A 25,333-nucleotide genomic window follows, 5' to 3' on the forward strand; every position below is an offset into this window, starting at 1 on the left:
AGCTTTCTATGCATATAATGGTAGGATCAGAGTAGACTGACCAGGGCTCATTTTAAAAAGAGCAGCTTGTCTTCATCTTGTATAACCTTTAGCTAAAGTGTGTCCTACTCTAAGGATGAGCAGTTGTAATAAAGCATTTTTTTCAGTGATAATAAACTGTGGATAACTATGCACATTGAGCTGCTCTTTGCATCCTAATTTAGCAAGTGAAAATTACTTGTTTTTGAGAGGAAAGGTTATTAGTTGGCATAAGCTGTTTTGACTCTGTGGAGGAGTCAAGCTGAATTTGGGTAATTGAAATATTCTTTGACCTCTCAGTTGAGTGTTAAGCCCAGTTTGTCTGTCAGCAGGCTGACAAACAGTGCAGAGCAGAGCTGACAACCTGTGACTGCCTGTTGCTGCTTCTGCAGTGCATTCCTTTCATTTGCTGGTTGGTGCTTCTGGCAGATTGGCTGCCCAGTCCTGGTTTTTGTGGTGAGGTTTTTGTCCAAATATGTTTTTTTGAATGATAAACAAGAGATGAGCTGTTATAAGTGCCAGCCAGTTATAATTAACTTGTCTACTGTAAGCAATTTTGATATTGCTGGAATAAAAATAATTTTTTTTAAAAAGAAAATATGATAATAGGTGAGAATAAATCTGTTCAACAGCTGATTTGTTAGAAACCAAAGCCTCATACTGACACTATTATTTCACCTAACATTTGCAAAAACAAGTTCTTCTGTAAGCATATTTATTTAATCCAAGTGCTTACCATTTAGGGACTTTTAAAATTATTATTAATGTAAATAGACCAAAACCAATTTTTAATGTGTGAGCTAGTAAGCAGGATGCTAGTCAGGACTGGCAGGTTTTTAGATTAGTCACCTAAATTGAAGAGTGAGGTAGCTGCTGTAATTTTACTGAATTGAGTTGGGATTTGGCACCTCAAAGCCATCTTGGAGTGAAAGCAAATGCCAAGATTTGGTCTTATCACTTCAAGATAATCACTTGATGCTGACCAAAGTTATTTTCTTCTCACTCCTTCATATTAATCTGTGGTGAAGAGGGTGTTCTGGTAGATGTCAAGCTGGGATCTTTCCTCCTGGTAAAATTCCTTCCTCAAGTGTCCTCCATATGAAGCTGTTGGGTGGAACTGTGGTGGCAGCATTCTTGGAAATGCCTGTTCTCTAGGTTGTGTCAGCAGATATATTGGCAGCTTTGTCTGAGAATGGTAGAGATGCAAAGTAAATGTAACAGGCTAAGTCCTCATAGAGGCAGGAGGAACAAATGTAAAATAAGCATGGAAATCCTTCTCCTGCTGCGTGCTAGGCTTTTCAGGAAGTAGAAGAATCAAGCTGAATGGAAAATGTTTAATGTCATGGTGGAAACACGTGGCATTTTATAAACCAGTTCCTACTGGTATTAGCTCTGAGGCAAAAAGCAAGCAAGTATTTTTGAAACTAGATTCTCTCTCGCATCCTCACATTCCCTACAAAAAAACTCACACACACATCAGTTTCATAGTTCCAGTAATTAACTTAATGTTTTAGTAATTTGGCAATGCCAGATAGCTGTGTAGGATAAATGTTACATTGCACAAGGTCTCAGTCCTGTAGGAAGTTTTAAAATTGGAAAAAATGCTCAAAGGGATAAAAGTATACCAGTTTCATTTGCCAGTGGGAGATTTATATGCAGATGAATATGCAAAATTGTCTTCGCAGCTCCTGTGTACTGTGTGAGCATGGCTGGTTCACTCACTCTGTGACTTCATGAGCATTCAGTAATTGCACCATGAGACGTGAGCGTGTCTTGAGGGGGAAGTCAGTGGTGTTGAGGGCCATTATCCTTGTTAGACACATTTCAGAGTTTTTACTTGGAATTAGCTTTATTTTGACCTGATGTTGGCAAGGCCTTATAACAGGTGGCATGGGGTAGGTGCTCTCTGGTGGTGCAGCTGAGGTTATGGGGTTATGGTTGCATTGGGATGTGGTCAGGTCAGCATCCTCAGACTTGGTGATGCAAGCCCCAGAACTGTGAATGAGGACATCTGAGAGATTTATTTGAATGCTGTTTTTTACTGATCTCAGTGGAAGCGTTTCTGTGGGTGTATGCACATCCCAGCCATGCAACCTTTGAAATTTCATTGCAGTTACAGTTCTGTAAGGCTTTCCTGTTAGTAGATTGATACACTTTGGGTAGATTAGGATTAACAGGAGGAGGGGAGGGAATGTGTGTCTGTGTTTGCCTGCTTCTCTTTTCCTTTCGCAACCAAAAGAGCTGGAAATTTGTGTGAGTGATTTGTGCTGGGACATGCTTGTGCCAGGGTGTTCCTTGAACTGCAGGTTTTTCTTTTCTCTTGAACAAAGAATGTATTTCCAGTATTGTGCTGATATGTCTAAACTATTGTACCCTGTCCCTTTTAATTGGATTTCATAAAGGTTTCAGGCCAAATCAGTGACCGTAACCATATGGCTTCTGCTTCTGAGCCGGACTTTGAATACACTCAGCATAAGCAGCATACATTGGCTATTTCTGTTAATGAATCTCGTTTATCAGTTTGTCCTGTTTCTTAAGTTCTGATTTCGTGTTTCACCTGGGTGTTGGATCCATCACATTGTTGTGCCCTGTGGGCCTCCTTTTGAGTTTTAAGAAAGAAAAAGCATTTTGCAGTTCTTCAGAAGTTTGGTGCAAGAAAATCTTCAGTTACATTTTTTTCCCCTGCTCCTTGTGTTGTCTGATACTCTTAAAACTTGTCTGACTGACAGCTTGTAGTTGTCTGGCTACATGTGTGCATAATGTGTTTTGTGTTTAAATGGAGTAGCACCTCACAATTAAGTAATCCATGCAGTGGTTTATTTGCACTAATCTGCTACTTTGATCCAAATAATGGAGATGCATTTCAGATTTTGAACGCTGCAAAAATGACTTGGTGCTAGTTTTAAATTGCTGTTGGAAACTGCTGTCTTATCTGGAGTCCACATTAACTTCTGTTTCTGTTCTGTAACATGGCTCAGCCTATGCTGAATTGATAATCCATCTTCCTGTTTTCAGGCATGATTTCTTTTTCATTGCTCTGAGTGATGTTTGTTCCTTTCCCTTTTCAAAAGAAACAGTCCACTATGAGTATTTCTGTGCTGCATAACATGCTTGTTACCTTTTTCCTGTTCAAAGTGAGACATGCAGGACAGGATAGTATTCTTAATGATGATGAAAACAGAATGGCAACTCATATTTTGTTTATTGGGTTTTTTTTGGAACTTGTCATTTTGACAAGCATCTAGCATACAGTGTTTACTGAGTGCATTTCAGGTATAAATGATTCATTTATCAGGATATTTGTTAAAAATGTTCTGGAGTTTTTATTTTTCCATTGTCTCCTACCTTGGAGAGCATTCTTGCCAGCCAATAGACACTCTTTCTTGTTTTGCTAGTATTTTCTGTGTGACTCATGTCCCTGGCTCTTATTTTCTGCTATTCTTACATCTCTGAATGGTGGGCAGTGCTGCATCAGTATGTGCAGAGTGCCAGCTCTTGAAAATTTCAGCTTTGAGACTTTCAGGGATGGGAAGTAAAGCATGACCCATAGTTCATGACATTTGGAGATGATCTTATAAAAGAGACAGGTCTGTGTGTTTTGTAAAATCCCTGGCATTAGTTCTGGTTTTGTATCTGCCCTCACCCTCCCAGAACCACAGCAGAGTCCTACAGTACCATATGCCTTATATCCACCCTGGAATATTTGCAGTCTTTCAGACATGTATCTCTGTGTAACCAGCTGTCAGTTCTAGATGTATGGAAAAAAGGAAACTCCTATTCAGCAGAAGCTCTTACAGCTGATTAAAATTGCAGAACTTATTTGCCTTAAGAATACAGAATTCAAAGGAATTATGTACTTTGACTTGCGTCTATTCCAAGTTAGTCTTGAGAGAAGGAATTATTAAAAAGTCTGCATTATTTGAATAGTTGCAAGGTTTTCTTGTCTTCGAGAGAAAGTCTAATTACTGGTGCTTAAATATCAGTGTTGCTTGCTCAGGGAAACTTGTTATCACAAGTATTTGAGTTGCCTTAAAAAAAAAACAAACACCCCTAACCAACCAAACTCCTTTGCTTTTGTGATCAAGCCCTTCTGAAAAGTCTTTATTCAGTAGCATTCATTTGATCTTTGATACTTTTCCTGGCTTCAGTTCTGTCACACAGTAATCCAAAGCAAGTCCACACAGTGCTCACTGGTTGGTCAATATTGGAACAGTTTCTTTACACTTGTTCTGGAAATTCATCCTAATTCTGTGCTGCAAGGGAAAATGAGAGGATTGCTTTAAGAGGTGGTTGGAAAGGAGGGATGTGTTTACTATGTTGAAGTCCACATGAGTTGTAAGAGAGGCTCCAAAGTTTCTGCATTAATGTGTTAGAACTGATTAGAACACGTTTCTTTGGAAAGCGGTGTTGGATTTTTGAAGGTGTGTTTTGGTGGACCAGCTGTGTGCAGGCAGTGTGAGACTGACCAGATAGCAAGTGGTAAGGTGTCTAAGGAAATACTGCTGGGAAGGTATGGAATCACAGGCCAATCACTTATTTAGATATTTTTTCATTTGAAGTGGAAGATACTACTAGGAATGGTGGCTAAAACTTCCATAGGTATTTGAGATTTTAAGGATTACTATTTCCAGCTGCACTTTGGGCTCTGTTACAAGAGAGCTATTAAATGCAGATGTCCTTGTTTCTCAGAATAGGCATTTATTGGTGGCATTACTTGTTTTCTTATGTAAAATGTAGCCTTTTTTCTCTATTGCACTAGTAATGGTTAAGTTGTAAAGTGCCATGTCACAAAACACTTTGGGATCCCCTAGCTTTTGATTTAGTAAGGGATTAAGGGAAATCAGAGAAGAAAAGCCCATTTTTGACTGTTAAACAAAAAGCATGCCATTTTTGGAAGCCTGTGAGCCCTGAGTATTTAGAAGGAATTTGCTTTTATCTGTTTGCCCTGTTGAACTCTTTCCTACGCATCAGCTGTCGCTTTCTGCTGAGGGAAACACACTAATGCTGTGAGGCCCTTTTGGTTGCACTGCCACAGCTGTTTGTGTGCTTTGTTCTAACTCCCTCCCCAACACTGAATGTGCTTCCTGTGGGCTGGGCCTCTTTGCCGTGTGTGTGCTGAGGTGATGGAATTGGAAAAACCAAGGAGGCTGCAGGTGCTTCCATGGTGTGGTCAGCAAGGGACTGGCCCAGATGCTTCCTCTTCAGGACAAGCTCAAACCCAGCCTGACTCTGCTCCCCCTGTGCCTGCCAGGGGCTGTGTTTGGCTCCTGGTGGAACACAGGACCTGAAGGGCAAGGAACACACAGGTGGGGACTCAGGCAGCGAATTTCACCCTAAACTGGTCTGATTCTATAAAATGCTGTACCATGCAGGTTACTTGACTGTGTTGCTTCCTTGAACGATCCTGTATACCAGGATAGTGTGCTCAGAAACTTGTACCTTCTCTCTCTAATGTTAAATGTGCACTGAGATGAAATGTGAACCAATTGCGAGCAATTCAGTGGTTCTTTTCCATTGCAGATATCTGTGAAATTATATTTTTCTTAACTCAAAAAAATCTTTGTAAACTGTCCTTCCTTTGTTCGTTGCAGACCCTAAGTCAGATTCCAGTTAAGTATTTTCTGCTTGGAAATGTATAGAAGAAAAGACAGTTAACATCTGAACTGTTTTCTAACCTTTTTTCAAGTAGGGATCCATATGACACTCTCTTCCTATTTGTGGACCCAGATGTCCTCTGTAACTGCAGTATCCTGATCATGAAACTGGTTTCTCAGTTAAGCTTCTTGAGCTGAACAGATACTGTCTAAAAGAGCTTCCTTGCAAAACTGATGAATCTTATGATAATAACTACTGTGTCCATGTTGATGAACGGTACATGAACACTGCTTTAGAAACATAATTTAACAATCCAGTTTTCTTACGATCACATCAAAGCACACTCTAGGGGGAAAAGAGGCTTTCTCTTGTCTGGAGACCAGAATGGTTTAGTGCTTTTGGGCTCTGAAAGCTCTTAGTGAGGCTTTCATTCTGTGGATGTGGCTTGAAATTTTGTTCAGTAGGGCTTTCTCTTGCGAAGAACAGAAGGATGCAGCCCAGTAGAGTTTTGCTCTGCGATAATACAGAAACACTTGACTTAGAGAATTGGCTTTCTAGCTTTTGACGTGCCAGAACCTTGTTGCACTTTGTGGAGTGGTGCTCAGTCCCTGACTGGTCCTAAGGCTTGCCACATGTAGCCTCTCTGTGGGCTTGAGCTGTATTTGGGTTAAATAATTGATATATTATATTTTGACAGAAAATGTTTATTAGAAATTATTTTTTTCACATTTAAAAGGTGCTGTGAAGAAGCAGATACTGACAGAGTTTACTTGATACTTGGCATGGTGGGAAATTGTCAAAAATTGTAATGCTGTCTTAATCTAAAGCAATATTATGCAAGTAGATTGGTAAATGCGAATGCTAGAAATAACATTCTGTCTTTGCTTCCTCTAAGGAGTATGTTATGCTTCCCAAAAATTCAAGGACAGTAAATTTTGATACATTGTGATTTACCTTGACACATTTTTGAGCAAGACTGAAAAACAGACTTCCTAATTTATTAATATGGATTAAGGCATTTCATTTGAGTGTTTTTATTCCTCCTAGCATCAAAATCTGAGTTCTGCATTTTGATTCTAAACCAGTCATATTTCTACTGACATGGTGTTTGCTAACATGTTTGTTTCCCCGAGCTGTCAGTTTTTGTCTATAGGAAGGTTGCAAACCTTTTGTCTTTGAATAAATTTAAGAGATGGGACAACTGAAAAAATTCTTTAAATATATACATATCATGTCTTTTGCCATTTGAGTGGGTCTGTATGTCTTTAAAACCATCAGATGCTTCAAAGTCTGCCTGATTTTTCCAATACATGTGATATTGAGAACTTTTGTTACTGGGAATTCAGCAGGGAAAATGAGGCTCGTTTTCCTTGTTTGGCTACAATATTGCTACAGAATTTTTGAAGTGAATACTAGTAGTGAATAGTGAATACTGGTAATTTACTTAAGAAATAACTTTTATTTTTATATTTTAGTCTCCCACAAAAGCAGTGTATAATGCTAGACACTGGAACCAACCAGAATCAGAGGCTCTGCCAGCACCACCAGCTTTGAAAACTCCCAGTGTCCCAGTAAGTAGACTGTTGGTTTTTTCTCAAGTTTACTAAATCTTTCAAGATTCAGTGATCTTTGTTTTTTTTTAAATCCCAAGTTTTTCCTATCTGGTAATGTCACAGTAATTCAGAATGAAGTCCACTTTCTGATGTGAGCCATTGGAATTTTATAGAAAAGAAATTGTTAGTGCAAGTACTGTAGAATAGGATCTTTCATATTGCTTCAATATAGTTACAAAAAAATACTTAAGTTATGTTCCCCAATCTGCTGAAGTTAAGCTTTCTACCAATGGACTCCATTTCATTTTCTGAGAGAACTCCTGTGTTCATTAGTAAGTTAATCCTGGAAGCCAGCAAATTGCTGATGAAAAAGGAAAAACTTGAAAAGAGCTTTTTCACTTGTTTTTCCTTTCTGGTGGACTAGTGCTGATTGCTGACTTGAGTCTTTAGATACTATGAAAGAAACACCATTTTCTGTATACAGTCAGAAATGCTGATACCTACACTTTGGATGTCAAAAAATAGACCTGAAGTGAAAACAGTTCTTGAAGTTGTTTGTCCAAAAGTCTGGTGTTTTTGAGACTCAAAGCAGTTGTTTGAGACTCTTTTGAGACTCTGAGAATCCAGGGTCTTTGACTTAGCATAATCACTAACAAGCTCTACAAATATAAGAGAGCATTGTTCATTGTCAAAAAACGTAATTTCACTTGGTGCCTTGCTGATAGTACTGGCCTGAGAGCAGAAGATCAGAAAGTAGATATTTTTGCAGTGATAAGTCTCCAACTTTTGTTGTTATCAGTTTGTAGTTGTTTATTTTTTGTTTCTTTTTTAATTCTACCCCTGTTTGTGATATTCTGGTACTTCTTCCTATTTGATTTGTGGTTGTTTTTGGTTGCCTCCTCACAGTATTTTGAACAACCTTCTTTGGATGTTAACTGCACTGCCTGGAAAATGCAGATAACTGATTTGAAAACAGCAATTTCCACTAGAGTCTGAGGAGAGAGCAGAAATTTCAGCCCTGGGTTTTTCTTAAACACCTTTCTCAATTTAAATTATGTATCTTTGAAGTGAAGGTTTTGTTGATTACTGAATCTCTTGGTAATAATTTTTGTGAAGTACTGGAATAGCTGACTTAAGGGCAGATTTTGTGTGAGTCTTGTCAGAAAGACTTTGATATGGCTTTTTTAAGCTAGGAAAATGTTTCATTCATTCAGACAGTCACTTTTGGTTTTTGTCAGACTTCCACTTTGAATCTTGAACCATCAGGATATTAATTCAGGAATGTGGTAGAGCTTTGGTTGAACAAACCACTGAAGGGAATTTGTATCTGCTGTTCATGTTACGATGTGCATCTGAAGTTGCTTCAGATGCGGTTTTTAAGCATGATTTACATGTGTGTAATACTTCAAAGTTACAAGGTAAATGAGCCTTTATCCAAGTGTTCAGTGGTAGTTCTTGCACATATGATTCTGCCTCTTTAATTTCTGTGGAAATTTGTCACCTGAAGGGTGGGAGAAATGTGTCTCAGGTTTATGGTGAGAAATTCACAGCATGCAAACTGTTTATGCCAAGTACTCTCTTAGGGCTTTCCAAGCGCCCTTGGAGTTTGCTTTGAAGGGGCAGGCATTAACCAAGACTTGGACGAGATCCTTCAGTGGTTCTCCTGTGTTCACAGACTGATAAGATCAATGCACCAGTGTGTGCTTTAAACCGGTTTTTCAGGGTGGCTTATTACCATTTTGCCACTGGTGCTTAAGTGGGTGAATATTGAAATGGAGCAATGATAGAGGCAGAATGTAAAGAATACTTCAGTAATATAGCAGCTTCTTTTGGCTTTTATTTTAATTTCATCTGTCAGTGTACAGTGCTCAAGAAGGCTTTCTCTCCAGCTATTCCCTGGAGTAACAGGTCATGCATCTTCTATGCCTGCATGTTAATTCTATTTTTTCAGTCACACTTTTAAAATATTCTCATTTTTCTCTGTAAGGAAGCTAAGTACATGATGTTACTGAGTGATTGAGGGTGAGTAAATGCCCATTGGCATTGGCACTTGCACATTTAGAATTTGGCATTTGGAGGTCTTTTTCCATATGCCATATTTGCTGTACTTTGTCTTCATATCAGATTTCATGCCAAAGAAGTAATCTGAAGATAAGCTGCACTTCAACTTGTAGTAGCCTCAAACTAATACAGCAAAGTTGAAGAGAAACCTGTAATACTTGCCTGAGTTGTCTGGAAACCTGTCGGTAGTTGTTCCAGACCTAACATCAAGTTCTCTACTCCCTGTAGAACAGGTTTTGCTGTATTTTGTGCTATGGTATTATGCTCCTAAAATATTTAAAAGCACAAATAAGAGAATACTGAGAATGTGCTCTAGCTGGAGAGGCCTTTTCCGTGCCTCTCATTGCTCCGTGTGACTTTTGTTGTACTGCTGCAAAATTGTCCTGGTGGTCTCCTGCCTCCAGGTAGAGTTTGGAGTGTGAGGCTGGAGGGTTGGACAAGAGTGCAGTGTCCTCTGGCAGGCAGGGCCAGAAGAGCTGGTACAGAGCTCTGCTGGCCGGGCTGGGCTGAGGCATGGCTGGCTCAGAGCTGTGCTTGGATCCAGTGCCAGGCACTTCCTGAGGGCTCCATAGCACAACCAGCATGGGCATTCCTGGAAGCTCCAGTGCGGAGGGGTAACAACTGTTTATAAACACTGAATTTGCTTGCTTTACTTACCCTAAAGCTTAAGGAACCAATATAAAGGACATTTCATTCTTCTGCTGGTTTTAGTTTCAGAATTCTACTGGAGCTTTCCTGATACTTGGAAATGTTTTGTGATTTTTTTTTTTGTATTTAAGAGTAGACGCACTGTCACACAGCTTAGGTACATCTTGGTAGTGCAAGGCAAGGACTAAATAGTCCCAAAATGTGAGTTTGGTAATTGCACACCTGTACTGTTTCCTGATGTATTTAGTGTATGTTTTCATGCTCAAAACATCTGCCCATTTTAGCACTTTCTTATTAATAGGTAAGGCTATCTTCAAAGGAGGCAATTCATAAAGATGATGGAGTTTTTAAGGCTCCTGCACCACCTCCCAAAGTGATAAAAACTGTGACAATACCTACTCAGCCCTATCAAGAGATAGTAACTGCATTGAAATGTAGGAAAGAAGACAAAGAAGTAAGTATTCTTCACAAATTTTTAAGATAAAGAATTACTAGTAATCCTAACTACTGAAGGAACAGTGTCAAAACACAATTCAGCTTTCCTATTAAAAATAATACTTTTATCTGAATAGTTGAATGGCCTTTATTAACATCTTAATGTTTCCTTGCACTTAAAACTGAATAGATTTTCAAACTGTACTTGTTAAGATTATTATCAATTCCAAGAACAACTTACTTAGGTCAAAATATTTGTCTTTTCCAGTTATACACTGTTGTTCAGCATGTAAAGCACTTCAATGATGTAGTGGAATTTGGTGAAAATCAAGAGTTCACAGATGATATTGAGTACTTGCTAAGTGGATTGAAGAGCAATCAGCCCCTAAACACACGTTGCCTTAGGTAAGACATCTTAATACAAAACATGGAACCTATATTTTAAAGAGATTCTGAATTAAAAATGCATCACAGAAGTGACCATGCTTTAAAATGTCATTGACATTTACCTGGCACTTCTGCCATGAAGAATAAAATTTGAAAATAATTAAGATTGTATGTTTTGAATAATCATAAGCAGTATGGCAATGAAGATGAAATAGTAAATTGTGCAGTAAAAGAGGTCTTTGTCACACTTGTTATCTTTGCTGTAAATTAAAAAAATACCTTCTGATAACTTGTTTGTTTAGTGCATTTTGTGTGATATATTTTCTGTTTTTTAATGCAAACTGAGTTCTAAAGTAAAACCCATAAGACTGCAGAGTTTGATGAAAATCTGAGGTATTAGTGAGATGTTTAACTTCAACTGTCTGTTCTTTATCTTCTTTTGAGAAATAACATAACTAGCACCCACTAGAAGGATTGAGGCCTCAGTATTAATTGGGAAGTTCCTTAACTTGTCTTGGATTACTCTTAATATTCAAGTTACACATTATAGTGAAGTTGGCATAAAAATGTTAACCTTGCTTTGAAAAAGTTTGAGCCTTGATACCAGCGTTAATTGCTTGGACATGAAAATTAATTGTAATAATGTTAAATAAAATAACCATGCAATAATATTTTTTATATACCCAAATTTTCCTTTCTGTTCAGTAAAACAAAAATAGTGGAGAAAGAAAAACTTGAATCCATAGATAGGTGATGGCAGTGCTTTATTTGTGATTTGTCTGTGGCTGAGAAAAAGCTTTCTATGCCTCTAAGAGAGCTACTTTAAAATTTATTTGTTCTTCAGAAATTAGCAATGAATATTGTTGCTGGAGTAAATACAAGAACGCTACCACCCAGTTTGTTTATGCACATTTATATACATTCTAAGAATAAATTACTACTATAATGATAGTTTAGGAGTATTTTTCATAAGAGTGCTCCTTATTTACTCGTGTGACAAACTTACTCAGATTTTAAACTAATTCTTCACAGATTTATATAATGGAATGTAACTTATGTAAACAGAACAAAAATCTTTTCTTTCAGTTAACAAATTAAAAGAAAAGTGTTTTTCCAAAGAAAATCAATGTGTAAGGATAGGAGTAGACGTAAAAGACTCAAACAGATAGGTAAGCTCTAACTGGTGCTGTGTGATTGGAGACAGAAAGACCACTTGTTCTTTTGAACATCTTACTGTGTGAATTTCTTACAGGCAGATTCCTCAGCAGTCATGGAAGACTTGATTGCAGAATTACTCCCACATTAGTGCACATTTAAAAGCAACGTGTTTTTAGCAGTTATGTTGCACTGTGCTAGAAATGGCAGAAAGCTTACTGAAAAAACTAGGGAAAGCTGCCATTTTTAAAATAAATCCTTATGCTGGTCACTGATTAACTGATACGTTTGTCAGATCTTTTCTGAAATCTGTAGTGTTTCCATCAATCATAAATGCAGCAATAAATAGAAGAAAAGTTTTATGTATAAGTAATGTTAGGCATAAGTGTGACTAGTCAGTTAATTGGATAGCCATTAGATAGCAATGGAAACTCACATTTACAATTTCTCATGATGCCTTGGTCCATAATGAGCACTCCGACGTCTCTAAATCAGACCTTCATGCTCAATCCATGGCACTTTACTTTCAATTTAACTGTTGGAAATGTTCAGGGGTTTTTTTAAGAAGCAAATTTAGACTGCCCTTTAAAATCCTGCTTTTAGCTAAGCTTAAACTAAAGCAGACCTAGTGTCATGCTGGTAGGCAGCTTCCATGAAACACTGCTCACCAATCACTATTCACCAATTGCAATCCTGCATTACAAAAATTTCAGCAGAATCATTCCAGCAGTTTGCCAGGGTCTGAGGCACACAGTCAGTCTTATGTTGAAGAGTTGTTTGTCTGGTGTTCTTGTTAAGTATGGTCATTTCAGTCATTCTAACCTAGAGTTAATTTTCTGCAGTGTAATCAGCTTGGCGACTAAGTGCGCCATGCCCAGCTTCCGAATGCATCTGAGAGCGCACGGGATGGTAGCCATGGTTTTCAAAACACTGGATGATTCCCAGCACCATCAGGTATGGATACATGGTGTGTTTCACTGAAGTTTGACAGGTCCTTCAAGGTCAAGCATCCAGTATATTGTGTACTGATGTGTGTATATGTTAATATCTTTATATATACAGTACAGTGTATCTGATGGTGCCTCTGGGATCAGTGGCTCCATTTTAGGAAGCATTCATTAGTAGCATAAAAAGTTAGAGCACCTTGTTCCACTGATAAATTCCTTATTCCACTGTTTATGTGCTTCTGGGTTTGGAAATTCTTTTTAAAAAAACTACGGGTTTTGTGAAAATGGACTGTGCTTTGGATTGCGATTTTATTTATTTATTCTCTTAAGCTTTTTAAAGGGTTTTATTGTTGTATTTTGAATTATTTCAAGTACGCTTGAAAGGAGTCCTTCCTCCTTATATTTAGGGGGTGGCTCTAAGTGCTTGTCTCCAGACTTGCTTGTATGGGAGTTACTACCTCTTCTGTAGCTGTTGTTGGGATTTTTTCATGTCTTATGCTTGTCTCCTTGAGCACTGCTGTAATTGCAGTTTTAGGATGCCCTGAGCGTGTATAATGTTCTGTTGGATTCTAGGAAAGGTAATTTCATCTATTTATGGTAACATGACCTAAGAGTTAAACTGAAGCAGTTTTGTTGTCCTTCTTTTTGATGTTATCTCTGTGGGGTATCCCCTGAAATATTTTTACAAAAACTGAAAAGATGAGATTTTACTTGAAATAGGTAGTAGATGTGTGTATCAGGTTTATAATTTTCTGTAATACCTCTAGAGGAATGACATACAGTGCAGAATGCAACTTTGCACCCACAGAAATAGACATTTCAGAGATGGTATTTGACATCTTACTGTGGGTGGGGAGGAAAAAGCTTGTAGTTTTAAGTAACTTATTTAGAATAATAGCTTATTTTCCATCTCCCTCAAAAATTAGCAGTGGCTAACTGTAAAACAGGCACCAGGTTCAATGAGTTCATTATTTTGTGAGCTGTCAAAATAGTGCCAAGTGGTACTAGAAATAAATGAAGTACAGTCACTCTATTCAGGACAGTTGCCACTGCTGAGTTGCGGGAGATCAGCAGAGGACAGCTACAGTTCTCTGGAAAATGTACAAGCTTGCTGGGTGTATTTTTGGCCATCTTTTAACAGTTACCATTATGCCTTCATTTTCAAAAGAACTAGCACATACAGTTCAAAAGGAAATTGCGTGCTATTATTAGTCTGCAGTAACAAAAAGCATTGATTTTATTCACTATTTCCAGTGTATTTGATGAAATGCTCCCTTTTGTCAAAGAAAAAAATTGATAGTTAATGTTTGAATATCATTAGAGTGCATTCTTGGTACAGGTTTTACAGTATTGTGAAATTACTGATTTATCAAACTCCTCTTGATAATGCTAATGGATATGCTGTAACTACTGACAGTATGTGCTTCATCACAATCATCTCTGGATGAGCATGCTGTCTATCTATACTACCCTTTCATTCACTAATTATTTCACTGATTTTTTTTTTCCCCAAGTGAGTAGGAATTTCTCCACTAAATATCAGTTCAAAGTAACTGAAGAATAATAAATTGCGTTTGGCTTTGCATGCATGGCCCAAATCCCTGTAAGATAAATAAGGATTGAGCTGAAAATGCGCAATTTGGTGGATATTTTCTTAAAGTATTTTGAAGATGGGAAAACTGACACAGTGACATTTTTAATGGACACAAATGTGAACTTATACTGCATTCTTTGTTCTGAAGGAATAGAATAGACTGAGAGTTTAGGGGACTCTTAACATTTCCATAAGGAGTATAAAGTAGCAATTGCATACTGGCGGTTGGCATTTTGTGAACCAGCAGGGAAAACAAAATACCAGCTATCTCACAGAGCTATGCCCAAAAATAACCACATGAAAATTACTTGTTCCACCAAATTTTTCTCATAGACTGGTGTTTAAGCTTAAGTTTTTAATTGACTTCGTTTCTTCAGTGGTTCTCTGTAAAGAGTCTGAAGGATTATTAATTTTTAAAATAAAAACTATATTTCCATTATAGCTGTCAGTAGTTAAGCACAGAAATGTGATTTTATAATGTCTTCAGCATGAGAATAACTTTTAAAAAGATAAAAGTGCAGTATATGTAGTGCTGAACCCTAGAAAATAACCATCTGTTCCCACAACCTGGAGTATAAATAGAACAAACAAGAGAAGACAAGGATGAGAGTGGGTGTAAATGGTCTGCCATTTCAGGAGTGTATGTTCAAACCAGGATGTTTTCCTGAGTTCTGTAGAAGTATGGAGTGCAAATCCATAGTTAGATACACCATGAAATTTATGTCTAGAGCAAATTCTATTTGTTTTGCTTTTTTTCTCTTCTCTGCATGTATTTGGAAGCAGAATGTGTTTTAGTCATCTTGAGGAATAGAATGGGGTGGGGGAAGCTCACCCGAAAAAATCACTCTTCTATTGCAGTCTGTAAGGGTGGCATTGGTTCTTCGGTTAAGTTTTTTGTTCTCTTTGAATACTAATCAAAAACTGTTGTACCAACAATTTTCCCTTCATTCCAATTCAGAATTTTGTGTGTGTGTGTAGGCCATGAGATAGCATTCAGGCAGCGTGGTTAATTAAACACTTAGAGAAGATCACAGCAAAATGTAGAATTATTTTATTCAAGATGAAGCCTATAGGGACTAGGAGAAACCAGCTTTACAAAATGCGTATCACTGGTGTGGAGCTAAAGCAGGTTTGTTCCATGCTGTAAGCACCATTCACATTTGAGGTCCTTACTTTTATACCATTGCTATTTTCCTGTTGCACATCAGCATTTGGAGGCTTATTGGCCTTAATCCCTCTGTGTATGTGCTGTGGCAGGAACCTGGCTCTTGGCACACAGAGCCAGTCCATCTTTGCTTTTCCACCAGCCCTCCTGCAGCCTGAAACCTCCCGTGCCATGTCTTGGTGATCTGATCACATTTAAGTGTCTTGTAACCTGGGTGGCCGGTCTGAGGGGAAATCTTGGCAGAGCTGATGCAGAGGGAAAAGGAACCATTGCTCCCATAATAGTGGAAAGCTGATTGGGTTGAAAAGAAGGGAACCTGAAGCAGCAAGGGTTTGGTACAGAGGTGTGCAGATGAGTGTGATTGCCCCTACCAGATTTTGGAGTATCTGTAAAGCATTTCTGAGTAATGATCTGAGAACAGTCTCTGACTTTTTGAAATTACTAAAAATAATGGCAGCCCAGATTATAAATACAGCACTTTCCCTTGGTTAACTGCTGCATACTTTCTGGTTGATAGAAACTCCTTTGGGACACTGACCATTTTTTTTAAACCAGGAAACTCACCTAGATAATGCTGGTCATTAAAATACAGTTCTTCATAGATGTTCAAGTCCTGCATTGGCTGAACAATGATTAGCTAACCTTTGGTTCTTCTGGAATGTGTGTACTCCTGTATCCTGTTTTAATTGCTGCCGTTCTGGAAGAGCCCAGTTCTTCAAGGAACCTGACTTGTGCAGTTTAAGCCAGCTGCAAGTAAATGGAGAGTAAACGATTTCTGTAATTAAAATTATAAAATTGCAAGGCTTATTGGAGAAAGTTAGTGAAAACCAAGGGTAAATAATGTATACCCTCTGCAGACAGGTGACATAGATGCTTTCTGCCTTACATCTGGCAAGGCTGGAGTAATGACAAAAGACTGGGGTAGTGATGTTCACAGCTAAGAGTTTGTTGTGGATTTTTTAACAACCTTGTCTTCATGTATTCGTGAAAGATTTAGATTTGGAAACCACGTTTCCTTGCTTCAGTAGTTCAAACACATCTTTGATTGTTGGTCAGATTAAAGTCTTTATTCACCCGAGGATCTCCTTAGCTTATGAAGGAGTGTTGACATAGCTTTTGATAGACTATCAGCTGCCTAATCCTGTTTTGGAAATGCTGATACTTATCATATGCATCATATGCTTAGTATGACCAGGTATGATTATTACTTACTTCTAAAATAAACAGAGCAGATAATGATTGCTTTGGTGGTTGGCTGGACTCTAAACAAGATGTTAATCTGCTATGACACAGAATTCTGCTCTTTCCTGTTGAGTTATTCAACATTTATATTCCAGAATTAGTTTGTTTCCATGTTTGATTTATGTTATACAGAAACAATTGTGACGGATGTTTGCAGTATGTTGAATCCTGAGGGTTGAACTCAGTAGGGCACACACATGTCCCACACACCCCCCAACTCTCAACTTCTCCATTTATTGGCAGAGGTTTCTGACAGTTTTGTTCCCATCACACCTCTATTCCCAGTGAACATTTCTTCTCTCTCCTGTATCTTGGAGCTCAGTGCTCGCAGTGCAAGTGCAGTACTTAGACACCAGGGATGGATGGCTTTGCTTCATTGCTGTCTGTCCCTTCCTGACAGTCATCTTCTGCAGTGGCTTTTTTGGAGCCTCATGAAGGTAGAATTTAATTCCTACTTTAAGAAGAATTAAGTGTTATTTAGGCAGTCAGATGTGACTCTACACCAGTTCTATCTAAGATAGAGGTGGTCAGGTTAGTAACATTAACATGTTAGGGGCTGATGGGAATGAGGCACAGATGAAAGTTGGTGTATACTCTGTCTACTTCCAAAAATTCCCCTGAGAGTAAAATGTGTTTATTCTGGAAAAATTTGGATAAACTATTAACTGACAAACCCATTTGGCAGAATCAGAATTTATGTCCCTAGGCACTCCCTCCCAGCAGATGCTGTCCCCATGATCTCTGGATTTTCTGGTGCTGTCACCAGTTCATCCCCTCGAACCAGAATGTTCACCTACCTTGCCATGTACCCTGAGCTGGTTTACTTTATTCCCCTGCCATCTGTCTCTTCTCTAATACTGTGTTACTGGAGTTACTATTTCTTAACTCTGCCTGTGGCACTGAGTCCATAAAAAGTAGAAATCCCTGCTTTTCTATTGGGGCTTTGCAAATATGTTGAGTGCTTTTTGTCTCAGTTTCATTTGTCAGGAGAAAGCATTAGTAACTTGCTAGAAGGAATCTCCATTCAACAGTGAGTGCTCATGCAAATGCTAAGACTGGGGCCTGTAAGGCATTTTCTTTTATGACTCGTTAACTTGTTTATTAAAAATAGTAAAAGGTCTGCCTAAAATGACTTAAAATCTAACTGGTTTTTTTTTCCTTCTCTCCCACCCCAAGAATTTGTCCCTTTGTACAGCAGCTCTAATGTACATCCTGAGTAGAGATCGCTTGAACATGGATTTAGACAGAGCTAGTTTAGATCTGATGATACGGCTTCTGGAATTGGAACAAGATGCTTCCTCTGCCAAGCTGCTGAATGAAAAAGACATGAATAAAATTAAGGAAAAAATTCGAAGACTCTGTGAAACTGTTCACAACAAACATCTTGATCTCGAAAACATCACGGTGGGTAACATGCTTTTATTGGAAAGCCTTGGCAGTTGTGGAATGCTTAATAAAATTGAACTTGCAAGCATCATCCTTCATTTCATGTCCCCAGCAAAGGATTCCTGGTGTTTCATGTATATCTGGTTCCACTGCAAGTGTTTTCTTCAAATTTGAAGTTTCCTTTTTCAAAGGCTGTTAGGATCAAGTTAGGATGTTCTTCAGCTATCTGAGTCTGTTTGCCCCTGCTAAGGGTAGCTAGTTACAGGGAGCTGTTGCAAACAAGTAACACTAAACTGTGTGTTTGAAATCCACACTTAGATTATTTGACTCCATTTCTTTGCCGAAGATTTATAAGTGCTTTCACTAACAGGGGTTTGTGCATGGAAATAAGAGTATTGGTGCTAAATTAAGACTGTCATGCAGTTTTTCACTTTTAAAAATACCTCTATCCTTCAGAAACTTATTTTCTCCTACCCAAAGCATGGTGGCAATTCTGTTGCTTACCATGAATGTGGATGAATTTTTTTTCCTTCCTTTCTCAAACATACTTGCTCTTTATGAAAATACCTTTATCTGCAACAGAGTGAACTGTTTCTGTTTAAAATTAAATTTGGCCATGGTTTGATGCTAGTATCAAGCTAGCTTAGAAAACAAGCATAAGTTGCAAGGCTTTTTAGAAGAGTGTATTTAAAGAATTGATTGACAGATTGATTAGATGAGTGGCCATAATGACAAAAAGAAGTAATGTGTCTTTGCTTTTGCCATATTTTAGTACAGTGGATGTTAGCATGATTTTGATTTTTTTACATTCTGTAATACATTATTTTCAAGATTCTTATTAGGGTTTTTGCCATTTTTTTTGTAATACTTATACCCAACGGGAGAAGCTTCTGATTTATTGCTTAAGAAGTGAGCTTTTCAGAGCTCTGTCTGTGCAAGTAATGTTCCAACTCCTGACAGTAATCCGTGGTCAGGATTGTGTTCCATGTTCAGTTAGACTAAAAGATGATGTGCCTTGTTGAGCTGGCACTTTCTTCTGTACTTTTTGGGACTTTTGTATCAGTTTAGAAAGAGTTTTGTTGGGGTGTTTTCCCTCTAAATTCTTGCTATGAAACAGAGAACTGAATTGGTACGAAGAGTCACTGTTCCATAGCTTTAGCAAGAGCTGAATTTTGGGTGAGGAAGATCATATCCATGACATCATTGTTAACTTTGGTAATCAGATTGGGGTGACAATGGATTACAAATTTCAATTTTAGGCTTGTTTCATACAAACATATGAAAAGTGCCATTAGGGAGCTTGAATTAACTTTCTGGCCTTGGAAATCTGCAAAGAAAGAATAAACATGAGATTATATTCTGCACTTTCAGTTTACAGTCTGAAAGTACCACCACAGAATGAAATTTGTTCTCTAGGTGGCGATCAGCTAGGATTTGGTACAATCGGAGTTTTCTTTCAGTGCTGTTTTGGCACTGAATACAGCTCACATAGCAGTGTTTGTCAGTGCCAGGATATCTCTTGCACTATAAAATGTAAGACAGCTCCCTTTATTAAGCATGGAACAGCTGGTGCAGGTTCCTCATTGCTAAAGCATCCAGCCACAAAGACCACTGTCTCCTGCTTGAGCTTTTCTCATATTCATAATCTGATCTAGACTGTTGCTGTTTTATGAACTGTAATTCTGTTCTTGTGTTTTCTTAGACATGGGTTTTAAAAGGAGAGGTTATATCAAAAGGGTCTCTGTCTTGTGAGGAAGTTGTTCATGAGTAAAGAGCATTAATATCCTAGGCCATCAGTTTCAGCTGCTCTGTTTAAGGGTTTTTCCCTGAGGCAGCTCTATTTCTTAAATTTATTTCGAGCTGTTGCTGTAAATGCATTGAATATTGTAGTACCTCACAGATGGAAACTGGTTTCCTCCCAGCTGCACCATCTAGAAGCAGAGACTGTGTAGTATTTAGAGAATATTTACAAGCCAAATGAGATGATTAGGTTCTCTTCAGTTTAAAATAGTAGCAATGGTAAGTTGAGACAATAATGAACTTCATATGTTGAAGATCAAGCTGCTTTCATGTAGATCCCTGTCATGAGATACAGTAAGTAATCTGTTTTGTACTAAATGATAGGCAGAAAATGCAAGCAAAAATGCAAATCTTCTGGGGGTAAAGAAAAGCTCTGTACTTTCTCAGACTCAGACATACCCATAGTGCAAAACTGGAGGATTGCAACAGATATTTTCATACCTCCAGTTTATGCCTGACCAGTCACACCTTTGCTTTTTTGAATCTTGCGTGCATCAGCCGAAGATGATCAATTTGCCTCCATCTTTTCACATACAATATTGTGTGTCAGTCTAGAAGTTAGGCTGGACTTATTTTTGAATATTCAAAGGTTCTGTTTTCTGGATTGCTATTTACATTAAAAACATAAACCCAGAAACCAAGAAGGAGGTGTGTGCAGGTTGAAGTTGTTTCAGGCTCGTCGTGCTGGATAAGAAGAAGATAAACCTGAAGAACTTGGCCTTCACCTCAGCAAATGGCCCTCATCTGTCAGTGAGCACAGCCCTCTGGAGCTCCTGCTTTTGCAGCTACCTCCTCACTGTTGCATCATGACAAACCCCTTCAGGAGTGACTAGTGTTTTCAGATGGTTTCAGAAGGAGGTTATTCTGGTTTTCACTCTCAGCATAAGACTGAAATGTTAAGGCAACCATGTTTTGGGCCTTTGGTGTTAAAGTTTAGTAGTAATTGACAAAAAATTGAATGTAATGGATTACTTTGCTCAAAAGCAAAAGGGTTATGAGGTTTCGTTGCTTTTATTTTAAAAAAAGAGAAAATTAGCATATACAAATATCACATTATTCTTCTAGAGTTAATTGAAGTCTTACTGCTCTCTGGCAGAAAATAATCACCATGTTTTAAATATTGTGTGGCCTTTGAGCTTTTGTGGTGAAGGTATTTAGGAAATTAACTGACCTATTGTAGATTTACTGCTGCTTGTGTTCTCTTGATCCACACAACACTTTGCTGACCCAAGGGTGCTTCCATTTGCCCTGGAGAAATCCATTACTGTTATACTCATGGTGCCAGTGTGCTGCAGGGCTTGCTCATACAGCCCAGAAAAAACTTTGGGTTGTAACTCTACTTTATCTGATCTTCAACTTTCTTTTCCTCCTTGGAAATCAAGTATTTTGAAAGCAAGGAAAGCAACTGGAGATGGGATGGGGGAGGGCTCATACCAAGACAATTGAATGTTTGCTCAAGCCTGATGAGTACTGTTCTTCTCCCATTTGCAGGGAGTGAATTTACCTTTACTTTACTGAATTTATATATGTGTTCCTCCTTTTTTCCAAAAAATGTATCAGTAAATAAGATTTCCTGCAGTTGTTCAGTTTAATTGCTTTATTCTGTACCTTTAAAATTAAAAACACAAGATGCCTACACTGGAAGCAGTTGTGATCTATGAGCAGCAAAGCTGAAGTGTGTGAGAGATTGAGAAGCTGTATTCACTGGGGATCTTCTTGATTTTTTTTTTTTTTTTTTTCTGCTGGGCTGATCCATCCATTTACTTCCTCCACTTATTTTGATAACACGAGAAACAGATGACAGGGTTTTCTAGGCTATTAATAAAATGCAGAAAATTTGAAAATGCAAAGTACCTTTTTTATCAGTATGGTAATTTTTTTTAAAGATACGCACATTTTCCAGTCTGTCCGTGCTCCCTCTGGTGGTGGTTCTTCTCAGAATCTATACTTTCATTTTTATGGGTTTTGTATGACATATATTTGTATGACTTGGTATATTTGCTACAGCTGCATATCATGATTTCACTAATTCCAAAACCTCACCCTTTCAGACTGGGCATTTGGCAATGGAGACATTACTATCTCTCACCTCAAAGCGAGCTGGGGACTGGTTTAAAGAAGAACTACGACTTCTGGGTGGTCTGGATCATATTGTAGATAAAGGTATAGTGGGGATACTGCTTTGACAGCATGAAAAAAAATAGTGAATTGTAATAAAATATTTGGTTTTTGTCATGTTCATTTCCTGTGGTTAAAAATACAAATATTATGTGTTTTTCTTAGCAATGTTAAAAATAAATACACAATTCAATATCAAGTAACTGAAAAATATTAGTTATTTTAACCTGTTGCAGGTGGAATTGAAAGTAGTTTTCATGTTAAACAGAATAAAAATGGCTTGAACTTGGACAGAATGCTGTTGCATATCTCTGTACAGCACACTTACCCTAGAGTGGAATCTCCATTACAGTCTTCTAGAATTATTTTCAGGCCAGAGATTTTTAAATTAAATACACCAAAGGAAAGTAAACCCTTCAAGAAGTAAGGGGGAGGGTTGAGTCCATTGTTTTTTCAAAGATATGTCTCAGTGTGTTTTTGATCATAACCTCCTAGGTAGGAAAAGAGGCATTTCTAAATGAATTCTTTACTTGAATAAAGCTTGGCCTTAACTAAGCAGTGGGAGAACAAAGGAAGGATTGGAGAAATGAAAGTATTCAATTTGAGCACAGTTTCAGGTTATGGTTTCAGACTTCTAAAGTCTGGGAAGTGTGAGCCTGTCCTGTCTCTTTTTTAAGACTCCCTTAGAGTTAAGGAACACAGTCATGTGCTGGACATTGTTACTGGCAAGAGAAAATTAAAATACATGGTTAGGTAATTTGTAACAACAGTCTCAAACTTGTAAGGGTTGGGGTTTTTTCATTTACTTGAAGAAATGAAAACTTTGGAGTGTTAATCATGTCTTCATGATTGTTTCCTGCCATTAGAGGTGTGCAAATTGTAAAACGAGGTTGATAACAACTCTTGAGTAGCTGGTTAGTTTGTACACCTAACTTTTGAAGACCTCTTACTTATGGAGGACAACAACTTCTTTTTGTGTTTAGTTAAAGAATGTGTGGATCACCTAAGCAGTGATGAAAATGAAGAGAAGTTGGTTGCTTCACTATGGGGTGCAGAGAGATGTTTACGGGTCTTAGAAAGTGTGAGTATGAGCAGATCCTTTGCATTTCTGAAAGCTGCTTCTTAAGCACTTCTGGTTTGCATTCTTTCAGTATGTAGTCACATTATAGCTCTATAACATTGATTTTTATTTTTTTATAGACTGTACAAACTTCCTGATTGTTATCAGTGTTTCTGTAGTGTTTGAAAATTTAATTTGCTATTCTGTGTGTACCACATTCCAGGATTATTTTTGGTAAAAAGTAACTAAATATGACGTTATGCTTTTTCTAAGTTCCTACAAAAAGCTGCTTTTTATGGATGTTATTTTCAAGGCATGAGTTTGACTCTCTAATGTGTATCTAGTAATAACTGATCATTATAGAAGTGGGATTTTCTTAGAAACAATAAACCAATGTTAAGAATTGCTGCTTTGAACCATCAGCTGGGGAAGTGCTCAAAGAGCAAATGACCTTGAAACAAGTCCTGTCATCTGCTGAGTGTGTAAATGCAGATGGCAAATATTTCTTTGAGAACTTGGAAGAAAATCGAGATACATGCTATTTTTGTGGAGTTGATGTGACAGGAATGGGGTGTGTGTGTTCCTCTACAATGCCTTGTTTCACTGAGTTTGGTGTTTGTTACTGGTGTACTGTTTCTGTTGTGATACCCTAAGAAAGCAGAAGAACCTTGTTATGTTCTAGCAACACATCTTTGCACATCAGAAAACATTTGGGATCAGAGTACAGGTCAATGAATCTCACTCAACACCTTAAACCTAAATTAGAGGGCAAATAGCTGTAGTGGTCACTTGTTTTCTTCGCCAAAATAGAAGGACAGATTAAAAATAGTGTAAATGCAAGCTAAAACTGTGCAAGATGGACAATTGTTGAAGGGTGTCTTAAAATTCTCTTTACCTTTCTTCTCAGCAGTGAGAAAAAAATTTCAGAATAATTTTCTGCTTTTGTATTCAATAGATGGAATTGCCAAGCAAGAGTAGAAGAGCCTTGTCTAGGGTTAGAATATTCAAATTAGGACTTAAGGATGCTTGTCAAGGAGAGATGACAGAATTCAAAACATGCCAAATCATGCAAGTGCAAGAAGAAGTTGTATTGTTTCTGAAAATTGATTCCAAATTGTGTTCTGTCTACACACTTGGGAAACTGTAGTCCCAGAATGTGGATTCAGGGTTCTGCTATGGCAAAACAGAAACCATGCAGCAGAATGTACTTTATCAGGGAAAATGGTTCTATCTTCAGTGCCACAAGTATTTAGAGAGGAAAACTCCAAGAAAATACTGAAAAATGAGGAATGAAAGTTTACACTGGATAATAGCCAAGAAATGTGGAACTGAATAAAGTATAGTAGTAGTATAGTTTCAGGGACAAAACTTCTCGTATTTTAATATTACTTTCTCCTTCTCTCTTTAGGTAACTGTGCATAATCCAGAGAATCAGAGCTATCTGATAGCATACAAAGACTCACAGCTCATAGTCTCCTCAGCTAAGTAAGTTGTAGAAAAAAATCCCCAAAAACTCCAGTTTTGCAAAATACCTCACGTGGTAGAGTAAAAAAAAAATGGTTTATACCAGAAGATTCTAGGAGTGAATAACACCAAAATTTCCACTGTTGCTTTTAATTGAGTAAAGTTAATGTAGATGGGGGTATAGGCAGCTACCTGAATAGTACCAGTGTGTAGGGCTGCTACTGTTGGGTCTGTAAAAGCTGTGGATTCAGCTCCTGCTGTGCTAAGGAACACAGAAGAGGGTGAAGCGACATTTGTTTATTGTGTTTTCATTATACCTAAGTGTTTACTGGAATGGAGCATAGCAGAATTGACAGTATACCTAAGAATCAAAATAGTGAAATTTTGTTCTTGGCGTTTCTCCCTGGCAGAGATTCTTGTACAAACACTTCTAACCCATTTATCAATCTGGGTGAGGTCTCAGTTGGCTCTCAGAGCTTGTCTGCCCCTTATATTGCTCTTCATAAGAGAACAAATGCAGCTGAAAGTTTTTCACTCTGGAGACCTCATTGGAAACATGATTTCATGGTTATAGATTAGATATTTAGAGTATTTCTTTAAAATAAAACAAAGCAAACCACAGTTTAATGTTAGTTAAGCCAGTAGATATTCTTGACATTTCTGGTTTTGTTGGTAACTGAAATCAGTGTGGTAGTTTAACGTGAA

At 37.8% G+C, this 25,333-nt stretch overlaps 1 protein-coding gene across 4 annotated transcripts in view; it reads left to right on the top strand.

The window, feature by feature from the left end:
- Positions 1–25,333, top strand: part of WAPL (WAPL cohesin release factor) — a 137,288-nt gene that overhangs the window by 103,321 nt on the left and 8,634 nt on the right. For all 4 annotated transcript variants that reach the window (XM_033065626.1, XM_033065627.1, XM_033065625.2 and 1 more), the window contains 8 exons: positions 7,089–7,184; positions 10,177–10,329; positions 10,579–10,715; positions 12,695–12,806; positions 17,977–18,204; positions 22,038–22,149; positions 23,088–23,185; positions 24,573–24,649. In XM_033065626.1, the coding sequence (XP_032921517.1) occupies positions 7,089–7,184; positions 10,177–10,329; positions 10,579–10,715; positions 12,695–12,806; positions 17,977–18,204; positions 22,038–22,149; positions 23,088–23,185; positions 24,573–24,649 (1,013 nt within the window). The remainder of the gene's footprint in view (positions 1–7,088; positions 7,185–10,176; positions 10,330–10,578; positions 10,716–12,694; positions 12,807–17,976; positions 18,205–22,037; positions 22,150–23,087; positions 23,186–24,572; positions 24,650–25,333) is intronic.

Source organism: Catharus ustulatus, chromosome 8 (assembly GCF_009819885.2).
Source record: "Catharus ustulatus isolate bCatUst1 chromosome 8, bCatUst1.pri.v2, whole genome shotgun sequence".
Lineage (NCBI taxonomy): Eukaryota > Metazoa > Chordata > Aves > Passeriformes > Turdidae > Catharus > Catharus ustulatus.